Genomic DNA, 13,036 nt, shown 5'->3' with positions numbered 1-13,036 from the left:
AATCGGTTAACCGATACGTTGGCAGTCACCGTATATATCAGAGGAAGACGATCGCCGGTAATTGAGCCAGTTTACCCACGGCGCAGAAATCGTGCGTGCACCGGAGCGGAGGAAGCGTTTAACACAGGATGTTGCTCTACTATACTTTGCACTCTGTGCGTGCAGCATTTCTTTTTTTTTTTATTTTTTTTTTTTTTTTTTATTTTTATTTTTCTCTCCGCTTCTTCGACGCGACGCAGCGTCTTTACCACTTGTCCGGCGGAGGACGTGGAAAAATTGCACGTCAGAAATTAACCACTTTCCGGAGCGAGCGAAGATACGGTGACACCGTTTCGCGTCGGACGACGCCTCAAGGTCAGCAGCGTCGTAATTTTAGTCAATTTAGATCTCTTATGGCACATAGACCGTGGGTATTTACATCTTCGCGATTTGTAATTTGCGCGAGTTTTGTTTTACGAACGTCAGATTACTGATAATCAATCGTTTTTCTCCGGTGATTAACGAACGTTCCTCTATAGCTTCTTCCCGCGCGAAGTTTAACATTTATGTCTATATTTTTTTTTATCATCCGATCGAGAAAAAGTAGTTTGACGAGTAATAACATACGTATTGAAAAACGCGTGCGCGACAAGAACTTTACTTTCTTCATAGCGTTCTAATATTGTTGGTTTTGTTTTTTAACAGATGTGAATGATAATTGCGCGCATTTTAGAAAAATCTCATTTCAATCGGAGGAGATGTAAGGAGCTTCGGAAAGCCAGATTTGTTTGCGGTAAAGCATAAAGAGAGCAAAAACGTATGGTTGAAATCCGAACAATGCGGGAGGAAGGCGTGACGCTGTGCTTTACGAATCTCTGTCGAGATCCAGCTGCCGGTACCTTCCTACCTACATTGCATTTACCGTCGACCTTAGCTTCCACCTCCGCGATAGTTCGTTCAGATAGGCTGAATGCTAGCAAATCTGCCGAGACTAGCTGCCCCCGCTATAGAGGGGGTGGAACAGCTGTTTCGTTCAGAAAAAGAAGAGCTCCGGTCGTGTATATTTAAAGATCCCACTGTCCTGTACGTTGATTCTACGCGCTTTCAATGAGCTGTTCAACAGCACATATAGCGAAGACAATGGAACATATAACGGCAGTAGATGTTTTTTTTTTTTATAATTTTTGCGATAGAAAAAAAGAAAGAGGAATAAAAATTTGTATATTTATTGATGACTTGTTATTTGAATTTGACAACGTAATTTCTTCAAAAGTATGAATTTTACATTTCTGTCTTGCAAAAAATGTGAGATTGCTTTTTGTCAAGGATTTAGTAATCTGATTATGGGAAGTAGTCATGTTTCCTAGTCGAAGTTCGTGAGGGAAACAGGATCTTGCTGAGCAGAGCGCAGTCAGGATCGCCAGATGCTGTTGTTAATTAAATCACAAACAGAAGCAGGAGGTCACACGACTTGATGGATTGCAGGCCTCAAACACGCTATCGTCTTTAAAACCCAGAAATCCGTGTGTGCGATGAAGTGTATTACAAAGTAACTCACCAAAAGCGAAACTTGTAAACAAAAAACGCGTACGAAAAGAATTTAGAGAATAATAATTTGATGTTTGGGTTTTTTTTTTTTTTATTTTTAAAAACAAAAGATGTGAATGTAAAGGAGAGGAAGAGATCCGCAGAAAGATCAACGTTCCGATGCGCGACAGATGTCGGGAATAATTAAATCGCTGTCACGAACGATCTCTGTCCTCTCCGTCATTTTGGCGTAACTCGGTTCTCGTATTTCTATACGGTCGAAGCAGGAACAGGAAGACACGTCCTCTCGAGGGAGAAAAAAAAATTGTGGGGAGTGTGAGAGAAAGAGAGGGGACCATCTTGTCGTGCGCGGGTACAAAGTAATCCGATCTTCCGGGCACTTTTGCGGCTTCTATCGGACATTAATTGTGAGATTATTTTGATACAAAAATAAGAAAGAGACAAAAAGAGAGAAAGAGAGAACAAGTTTTGAAAAAATATAAAATTGGTACAGAACTCAAGGCATTCGCATTTTTTTGTTACATTACGATGATAATTACGATGATAACATCATATTTACACGACGATGAAGACGCAAACGTTATCTCTTGCAAATTTTTCGATCACGTTGCGTTGCCGCATTCAACTGCAGCAATTGCAAACGTGTATGCGCGATTGGTCGCAAACTCGGCACAAGGAAACTCGGAACAGTCGTTGTGTCAGACGCATAAGTCTCGCAGACTCCTGGGAACGCGATTCCCGCCAATTCTCGACGGATGCTCGAGGCGGTGTAACGGCCGTTGGTCCGAGATGCTTCGAAAGTGGCAGGTGCAACTCGGGCCAAACTTCATTAAACACAATCCCATCTGCGCCCTCATACTCACAACGCGTCTCGTGGCTGCCGTAACTCTTGTGAGAGAACGAGAGAGAAGAGAAGAGAGGAGTCTTCCGGAGCAACTCCGGAACCTCTGTTTGGCATATCTGTTCGATCCTTTTTTTTTTTTTTTTTGGTCCTCTTTTATCTTTGCTCACGAAACGGGCAGATTGACTTGTCCGACGTAGTCGCTTGGAATACGGTCGCGTTGCGTGACAACAACTGAGGCGTGACAGGTGTTTATTCTTACGCAACGGGAACAAGTAACGTAGAAAAGATCCTTATTTTTTTTACAATACTAAGACACATAAAAATAAATGTGGACATAGTTTGCAAGAATTGTTTATCAGCAGCAACACTTTTGAGCTTTCCGGATTTAACGGAGATAGTGAGACGTTCTGCTGCGAGGAAGGACGTTCAAATTTCTTAAATATGATCTATTGTTCACATGTGTTTTTTCTGTATTTTAAAATAAATTTAAAAAATGACAATCCCGAGCACGTAAAAACAGATCGTGTCAACGTCTATTAAAAGACAACGAAACGTTTCACTTTCCGAAAGTAATCGGAGAATAGGACCGAGAGTCAAGCTGCTAGTTCGGCACAAATTATTTCTCGGAAGGGAGAGATGTAGCCACGTGGCCGGTTCTCCTGGCACGCGTGCTCGGTTTCTCAGATCCTCGAAATTTATTGATTTTAGAATTCTTATTCGAACAGATCAGCCGCAGGCAAACAATAAGTATTCGATCAGATATTACTTATAAAAATTCAGTTAAAGAGAACAAAATGAAAATAAATTACATATTGAATTTTATACTTCAATTTCCTTTTTACTAGATACATTAGTCATTTTACAAGCGACGGAGATTGTCGCTCGAAACAATTGCAATTCGTAAATCGCGATATCATTGTACACGAACAATATCTTTTGGACTACAGAATAGATAGTTGCGTGCACGCAATCGATACAATAAAAACTACTACTCGTCATTTTGCAACAGAGTTCCTGCCAGATCTTTTCTTTCATTTTTCTTTGAAACTGGAAAGAAATACATGATGCACACGGGACATTGTCCATAGCTCTCCACCATTTGCGCGATGTCGTGAAAGAACTTCAGTTTGAACGAGACGGTACATAATAGGCTTCGCAAGATCTTTAAACTTTAAAGGGACGCGGTACCATAGAAACAGCTGACGCTTCTTTTGCCGCATACAGGTAGGAATAAATTCAGAATAATTTGAAAGACGCGCCAAGTCAATTGATGTCAAAGAAAAATATCGACCGGAAAAGTACGGAAAAATATGACAGGAAACATCCTGCGCTTGAAAACAGATCAATGGGCACTATCACAATATCTGTTCTATTTCTATTGTATTCTCAGCACACAAGCACGTTTTTGATTAGATATTACATCATCGCGTCGGGACTCGCGCGCGCACGCAGTCTTATTTGTTTTCCAGTGTACTTCCCTTAGTTCTCACGGAAATAAAAACGATTGCGCCCTCCTTTCCCTTGACATGATAGCGAACATTCCTGCCGACCAATTAACACGGATAATCATGAATTTTGCTGCTGCATCTGCTGCGAACGATATGATATCCAGGTGTTAAACGGAAGGGAGTGGCCTGTGTAACGTTTGATACTTTTTTCCCGACGGAATCGGTATGAAATACGATCGTTTTCCGGTCTCGTACGTGTCGTTGAGGAAATAAATTTATCTACCGCGAGCAACAATTTTTTGTTGTTACAAGAACATATTGAGAGAATTTTTTACGTTACGTATAAATAACGTAAATAATGATGTACGTAATATTTGACATTGACAAAACGCGCATTAATGTACTAATATCGGTCTTAATTGAATTCAATATGTGCGAAGGGTACGCTTCACAGAACGCGTCCTGGCCGATTGATGTTCACACGATTGCGCAGATGGTCTTGTAAATGTTACAATTTACCAAGTAACGAGATAATTGGGGTGGGCGTAACCGTGACGGATACACGGGAGGAGGGGAAGGAGATCAAAACCTCGAACTATTTGTTAAACTAGTTAATTAAAGAATGTTGTTTCCCAGCGACATATGCAGCCTTTATTTCTTCATTGCGTGAAGAAATCGACAACTGTCAATGCAATTCGCAGATCAATGTTCTGATTATTCAAATGCGTTCTTTAGTACACGTTTATATATTTGTTGTATATTTTTTATTGAATAAGATCGGTAAAATTGTCTGTTATTATAGAGATGCTTTGTACACAACAATGTAATAGAATGCGATTTTGCAATGCTTATTATTGATTCGCTCTCTGCGAAGTTTTTAGAGTTTGCATACGCCAGGTCTTTTAACTTAACTTCGTTTGATCACGAAAAACTATCTGACAGAATCTTCAGATAGCATAAAATCGGATGTTTTTCTTGCGCCATGTTAGAAAGGAAACGACTAGTATCAGAAGAAGATCAATACCAATAACTACTGCACCGATCAGTACGCTGGTTACATCAGTGACACAGTTATTTTCTGCAAAACAAATTTATTACATTCGGAATATATAATTTAAAAATGATATGGTGTTGTTTATTACATATAGAAAATATTTAGTAACAATTATATAAAAATCTTGTCATCACACACCTGTTCTCCGGCAATTCCTGCTACATTGATTAAACGCAATCAAGCGAACATCAGAGATAACAACGTCTATCTGGTTCCCGATGTTTATGATAGTGTTAACTTTGCATACAAACACACCGTCTTTTACCAAAGTGGAAAATAGCTGCAGATGTTTGACCGTCGTGTTCGCACTTATCCTTTTCTCTGTCAAATGTTAAAGAAAAATCTCTGTTACAACATGTGTTCAAATAAAATTGAAAACTTGAAGTAACATACAAGTAACTGAGGAAATAACAAATGTGTCATGTATTATATATATATATAATGTTTGTTGCATTAATTTAATATACAATTCAACACGTACGTTTTGCAGACGGAAAATTTTGACTGTCTAAGTGCACGTCGATAGAAATAAAATCAAGAAAGAATCTGGCATCGCGACCGTAATAAAAAACGATTACATTTTCCTTGTTGTCATTGTCTGTTTTAACAGATTCTTTCCAACTTAGTGTCATATTGTCGATCTTTTCACCACATTGGCCTGTTGTTTTTGCGCTTCTCGGAACTATCAACGTTGTTCTGTTTGTCTACAAAAAATGATACATATTTACTTAAAAAAATATATTTGCTGTGTAAAATTGCTGTGCTTTCCATAAAATCGATTGTAAAAAACCAAGAATTTTTCGCGTACTTTTTTTTTACAGTTTTTGTTTTTTTATAATCATGCGACGTAACGTACGTTTTTTTGAAAATTATAATTATATATTTTACCTGATAATTTTCCATTACGTATTGCAAATTTATTCGAATTGACATACTAGTCAGAATGCACGCTGTTTTAGTTTCGGCATCCCTGACTACGTAATCAAAATTGCTCTCTTTCGAACAATTCACTATGTCTGAGTGTGTTGATCTTGTAGAATCTTCAGTAGTCACAATTGGCGTAGTTGTTGGTATTTTTATGGTTGTATTTGAAGATGTACTCTCGCATTCGGTAGTCGACGGTTGTTTCGTGCTCGTTGTAACTTTTGGCATTGTAAATGACGTCGTTGTTGCAGTCATTGTAGTATTTGTTACAATTTTTGTTGTAGATTTTGGTTTAGACACTGAAGTACTTGTGTTGAACCTTGTTGTGGGTGTTGTAATTCTTGTTGTTTCAGACGACAAAGTTGACTCCGAAACAGATGTTGACAATGTTATGATTGATGATGTCGTTGTTTCATTTGTTGTACTCGCTTTTGTCGTTGTTGTTTTTGTGAATTCGGTACTAGTGGTTGTATACTCTGTCGTCGTGGCCGACCACGTAGGTATAGGTGTTGTTGACTCCTCCGTATTTGAAACTGAAACTGTTGCATTGTTGATTTCAGTTTCCTTCGCAGATCTTATGTACATGTATCTCCGTACCGAAATGTGACATCCTCGGGTGTGCACGCAACTGTCAGGATACACAGTTCATCGATATTTGCACACACATATAAAATTATATTAATTATTTAATTGAGACAAGTAATCGAAAGATTTCTCGTGACACAATCAAGAAAAGAGTAAAGAATAAATTATTCTGCTTAATCATTTTTACTCTACTTTTCTAACTTTGCATAGGTTATAACAAAAATTTTATAAAATATAAAAAATATTTTTTTATGACAAATCTAAATTATAGATAGTTTTTTGCTATTGAGGATTTATCCTTTATTACAACATAGAAATACATTGCGCGTCAGAAAGATAAAATTGGAGTTACCTAACTGTAGATCAACCAAACTATAATTGCGACTAGCAAGACCACTGCTCCAATCAAGAATATCACATATCGTCGAGTCATGCTTCAATATTTCGAAGATCACGTTCATAAAAGTACACCGCATGTATACACTGCTATTTATTATAATTAATCACAATTATTGTCATATATATTTATACACGCAAATGTGCGACAAGTAAATAATAGTTGTCTAATAGAAAGTCTTTAAAAAAAAAATAATGATACGAGACTCGTTGTGACCGAAATTATTAGAATAGTTGTCAATTACGTAAAGCAATAGCAGTTAATTTATCTGTTCGTTTCGAGGATAGAAAACGATTATTCACAGTCGAATAACGACAGTGGTTAATATAGACACACACAAAGTCACGTATTTCAGTATCCCTACCTCGATTAAAGCACGCATTATCATCGCGTTTTCAGCCAGACGACAAGATAAGATATCTCTCTGATCCTGGTATATTTTTCCTTCGAAACCAATCTGTATGCCATGCTTCTAAGTTCTTCTGCAATTAGGACCTAGACGATAAATTTCAGACCGGTATTCATAGTTCACATTTAAGGATTTCTGAGTTTATCTTAAGATGCAGTGTCGACCGTCTCATTGGTTACGGACCATTTGAAGACAAACTTAAGACGATCTTTTTAAACGTTGAACCCGTCACAGAATATTTTGTGTCTGGCGCCTGTGTTCCCTGCCCTTCTTCAAATTCTTTAAAATAGCGTGTTTTCAGAAGTTATTTTTTGTGTATACAAAACGCATCATCTCTTTTTGCTCAAGGTACAGCAATAAATTGTTCAGAGCGGTCAAATCACATTTGCGTGCAATCAGAGCTCGTGAAAACGAATATTATTTTTAATTGCTCCGTACGTTATTACAACGACGCACGTTTGTAACTCCGAATAACGCACAATCACGTACGTGAACAATTAACGAATCACGCACGAACGCACTCCTTTCCGCTGTACCGCCGCCGCACGACCGGACACTATTGTCCGGTTTCTCATTTCTGCTGTATCATTATCTCCTTTGTTAGGGACTCGTGCGCGTTGCAATCGAGACCGGTGAAATAAAACCTCTCCTTTACCCTACGCCACCCCTTTTCCGATTTCAGTGACCCGCGAGTGGTTGCGGTTTTCAATTATTATCTTGACATGCAGCACGTGTAGAAGTGGACAAAGGCGCGCAGTAGCCCTGTCATGGCAGCACGGCAGCACCACTCTCCATGGTCATTAATCGCGCATTAGGACCCGCTCTACGTTTCACAACGCCATTATTCTTTCAGCTGCCTAATTCGCGGTTTTGCGTGACTTTTCCATACGCGTCAATCTGTCTGTTGCTCTTTCAGAGCCAATATTGGCTTGGCTTCAATTAGATTCGAGTGTATTTTTTATATATTTTTTCTGATTTGCGGCGCATGGAGGGATGTGTTTCATGAAACAATTTTCTTGTCTCGTAAATTTAAGTTTAGATATCGATGATGATACACGCGCTTACACACACAAGCGCGTTAAATAATAAACAAAAAATAATAGGATATGTCGTTTCGAATTTTCGTACGCATCTGCTCGTTCCACGAAACCCTTCGAGTTTTATCGAACAATCTTCGCCTAGCGAAATTATCGGGTAATTTTTTCTTTTTTTTTTTTCTCTAGTTAGATTGCGCTCAGTCGGCGATTGAGCTATGGGGAACCATTCGAGCCCCATCTGAAATTTATCGAAAAATACACGCCACGGGATGATGTAAACACAGAATCGCAATATTGCAAACGCGTTAGACGGGAACATCTGCTGCGCCACGAAACCCTTCGAAAGTTTATCTGAGAGAATTGATCGTTATCGGAGAAGTGTTAGAAATAACATTGAGAGAACGACCAGGGGACACACCCGCGGTGTCACAACGAGATGTCGATGAATCAAGTCGGAGATCGATTTTGTTCAATCGACCATCTGCCGTGTTTAAAGGGTTGTTTGCGTCGATCTCTTCTTAGATCTTCGGACTTTTCACGTGCGAGTGGTTACCCACAATACACAGCGAAAGGTGCAACAACAATGACCAGACGGTTATATGTCGAGTGTTTTGTTCGCCACGAGTACTTTATCAGTAATGTAAGTACTTTATCGGTAAGCTGTAACGCTGATTGAAGTAATTACACTGGCCTACAAATTTTTGTCGATCGCTTTAATCCTTTGTTAGTAATAACCCGATAGATATTTGTTAAGTTATACCATATTTAAATAATGATAAATATAATATTAGAAACACATTTTACAAAAATAAATACATTTATAACAAATATATGTTTAAAATATTTAGTTGCGTTATATTTACATAATGTACGTGAAGCGATTCTTTTAATTATTTTCAGTAGAATACTGGATTAGAAATAATTCAGTCACAGTCTTCCGAAGAGTACGTTCTCCTCAAGTTAATGAAGAGATATTTTTTTTATAGTTTCTTTTTTTTACCCAGGAATCTATTAGATACGTATTTGAATTTAAAAGTATATATTGCAAAATATACTATTTTCGTGTCTGATAAAAACACAAGTGTGCAAGCACACAGAATCGAGCCACGATTTCTATGAGAAGTAGGAAGTGATTCAATTAACATCTGGTCGTTACTTCGGTAATATATATATTGGTACGCGTGACATATAGAAATTCCCACGCAAATCTATATCGAACGAGCATTTCTATTCACCGCGTGCGCGCGCGCAGTTTTTCCCATAGGACACCCCCAACGAATAAATAATGCATGTCGATTTGCTCCGCTTCGTGGCGATTTTACGCGAAGCGTGACAGCGAGACGAGACAACTGGACAAAAGAAAGATTTACATAAAATTCCGCTCCCGTGCTTTGCTCACATGATTTAGAGAGAGAGAGAGAGAGAGACAGAGAGAGGGATTGGCGCTTCTGATGAATAAATTCTCTCGAAAGGTTTTGATGGGAAAACTGAAGGAACCCGTGACAAGAACATTAATATCGAGATTGTTGGGCGGGAAGTGTTCATGAATAAACGCAAGTATCGCATGATCATCTCCGTACGTTTTTATCACACATGTCGCTTTACGTGTAAGTTACGTTTGTGTTGTCCGTTCGTCAGTACGCGCCTACGCTATTCGCTTAGTGTGAGAGCGAATTGAATTAACGAGCAGAATTGGAGGAGGACTCGTTGCATAGATAATGACCTGCATATCTGCAATATGTAAATTCATAACAACGTTTTATATACTGGCCATGTACCGATCGCAATCCATCAGTGAAATTTACTAAGGAAAATATGTACCAGATAACGTTATTATATTGTACCCCCATGTTGCGTGCTTCATTATGTCGTGTGTCTTCTCTATTTTTTTCATTTTTCTATTATGTTTTTCTATTTTTCCATCATTTATTTATTATGTTTTTTACTTTATATTATATAAAAAATATCTATAAAATCAAACACACGTATAATAATTACTTGAAAAAATGAATTGCGTTTTTTTAAAGTTGTTTTTTTGAAACTAACAACAATCTATTTTAAATTACAACCTGAATTAAAGTCAATTAATTTTATAAATTATTACACATAGAAATTTTGTAGAGAAAGCGCGTGTGTACAAAGCGATTTGCTCAGCATGTGTGTAATTACTGTGATATTGAGTCGCGCGTGAATTCAATTTCGTTACTCCTCACATTGCGTCGGCGTGTGACATATTAACGCACAGTTCGAAAGTCGATATGCACAAGCGGCGCGCAACTTTTGTGCGAAACTTTCGCGAGACACACACCTGCAAAGACGCGGCAGAGAGAAAGAGAGTTCCACGCGTAAAATTTATGTTGCGTGAAGCAACCGTCCTCGGTTGCATTTTCTTTTGTGAGAAACGGCCGCGATGGCGATCGCCCGTAACACGTCGAAGCGTAAAAAGTTTTACGAGATAATTGTAACATCCGCAAATAACACGAAGGTATGCGAACGTTCAGCGAACCTGAAGAAACGGACAAAAATTTCGTTGCGAAATTAACTCACGCAATTTGGCGCGGAGAATATCTTTATTTTAAAAATCACGTCGCAATGTCACAAAGAAAAAGTTCCACAGAAAAAGAAACTCGGAGCATTAATTAAAACATTACAACTGGAGTTGTTTTATTTTATTAATATTATTCTCTTGTTCGCAATTAGATCTCTCTCAAGAGAGAGATTATTCTTTGTTCGTACAATTTGCCGCTTACATATTTTGCACAGGTCGAATAACTGTAACTCATACTCGGTTTCATAACGTTACCCACCGCTTTCTACCGCACATGAAAGTACATCCGCGATTTTGCAATCCCGACTCAACCGATCTGTATTGTGCTATTTTAAGAAATGTTACAATTTCCGTTGAAGCGTTGTTGGAGGAAATGGTAAACTGACGGAATCCTTTTTGGGTATTTCCTGTCAAAGGCATCTACTTCCGGATTACGGAACCCATCACCGTAAAATCGATCGAGGGGGGCTTCCTGTGCACTGGCGATATGGCTTCCCATGAATGACATTAATGAAATATGTACTGTTGTATCTGTGTGTAATTTTTTTCTAATTTATTAAAAAAACGCTAACAGTAATATGCATATATATTTTCGTCAGTTTTTTTCTCATAAAGTGTTATCTTTCTCTCGTGAAAAATTGATCTGACTTTTATCGCACGAGACCGACAACAATCGTCACGAATCACGATAACGCATCGATCGGTCTTCGTCAACGCAATAAAACGAGGAAAAGTAGTAAACTTTATCAAATGCTAATACGTCAATTGGTATAAATTTTACTCGATGATTACGAAGAAATGTCGCGCCCAAAAAAATTGTGCGCATATGTCGACGCCGATAAGCCAGACTATAGTGATACCCAAAGCTTCCGCAATTCATCTGAATTTTAATATTTGTCTAATACTTTTCTAAATTATTTCTGTATATTTAATCAGATCGCATATTTTTCACAACATCTGCGCTGTATATCAGCTTTCAGTAAAAAGAGAATGTCCACCGTTCGGCAGGGTCTTCTTCATGTAATCGTGACCCATTACTTCCATACTGGGGGCACGCGAACCATACGGTTTACGTGATCGATCATGCACGCGTTGGCGATCAAGCTATCGAATTCGCGAAATTCAAACTTTACACGCGCGAGCAATTTTTTTGCCACACTTGAACAACTTGAGTGGCTTCGTGGGAAATAAATTTTATGTTATATCTTTTATATTTTCTTTTATATACGATTTTAGAAGAGTTTTTAGTCTACTATTTTTTTCCATCTCTCTTTTATTCTTTTGTTTTATGTACACGTACATAATGTAATTAATATATTTTTACATATAAGACGTAGTGTTCAGCTAATCATAAATACAAACAATGGGAACGGAAGAGAGACAATAAGCGCGCAACGAGTCTTCAAGTAAATTAACCTTAATTAAGATTAATTTGCGAAAATCAAATTAAAACTTAGAGAAGAGAAAGTGTTTCGTCGCGGTATTGCGCAGTTGAGAGTCTGTAAAATAATTTTACAAAAAATCAACTTTCTGTTCTATGAAATTGCATTTGTACAATCCGTATACGTTCGTTCATGCATTGTTCATTGTGTGACAAGCACCTGCGCTTTTACGATTGCTAAAGGAAGAACTCCCCCACGTGCACATGCTCCACCTGTGCTTTTCTGCTCTCGTACGTGCGCAACGTGCGTCAAGAAGAGTGTAATAGACATTCGTTTAAAACAACATTTATCTTGCACAAAAGATTGATGTCGAAATATCCAAATTTGCATACATTTCATACGTGCAGTTTGCACTCCCGTTGTCAAATTTGTTTTAAAAGAATAGATATATAATAAAGCATTAAAAAAATATATATATTTACTATTCTACATATACTAACGTATATGTTGCAATAACAAAATTTTATTGGAAAAAGTAGATCTAATATTTTTCATCAAAACTCCTTCTCTTTTGTGTATAATTTAAATGTATTGAACGAAATGACTTGCACGCACAATTGTATGCTTATATTTTATTTTTTCCGTTTAATTACATAGACATTTTAAGGTGTTAATATATACTGTCAATTTTTTCCTATATTTGGACCGAAAAGTGCGCGTTTGGAGTCGAATATATCGCACCTATTGTTGCCTCTTTTCCGCGTTGCCGATTGGTTGGTTAGTTGATCGAGTCGAATCGAATCGGTAAGATCGAGAGAGTAAATAATGAAAAGCGATTTTTTGAGACAGTTTGTCGTATATGTAGAGAAAATTAAAAACGT

At 37.8% G+C, this 13,036-nt stretch overlaps 1 protein-coding gene across 2 annotated transcripts; it reads right to left on the bottom strand.

The window, feature by feature from the left end:
* Window positions 1-4,625: 4,625 nt before the first annotated feature.
* On the bottom strand, window positions 4,626-7,206 carry LOC109863618 (lysosome-associated membrane glycoprotein 1-like). 2 transcript variants are annotated; one of them, XM_020443959.1, is made up of 5 exons: window positions 7,144-7,206; window positions 5,762-6,336; window positions 5,355-5,577; window positions 5,012-5,194; window positions 4,626-4,897 (listed from the first exon to the last, which is right to left on the bottom strand). In XM_020443959.1, exons 2-5 carry the CDS (start codon window positions 6,050-6,052, stop codon window positions 4,767-4,769), a joined length of 828 nt encoding a protein of 275 aa, XP_020299548.1. In that variant the 5' UTR covers window positions 6,053-6,336; window positions 7,144-7,206; the 3' UTR covers window positions 4,626-4,766. The 2 variants fall into 2 exon arrangements, with proteins under 2 accessions (XP_020299548.1, XP_020299539.1); XM_020443950.1 differs by lacking the exon at window positions 7,144-7,206 and adding an exon at window positions 6,740-6,875.
* Window positions 7,207-13,036: the final 5,830 nt, after the last annotated feature.

The sequence above is a fragment of the Pseudomyrmex gracilis genome, unplaced genomic scaffold (genome assembly GCF_002006095.1).
Source record: "Pseudomyrmex gracilis isolate BER0280 unplaced genomic scaffold, ASM200609v1 scaffold_0, whole genome shotgun sequence".
Classification (NCBI taxonomy): domain Eukaryota; kingdom Metazoa; phylum Arthropoda; class Insecta; order Hymenoptera; family Formicidae; genus Pseudomyrmex; species Pseudomyrmex gracilis.
This window is presented reverse-complemented; position numbering and strand designations above follow the sequence as displayed.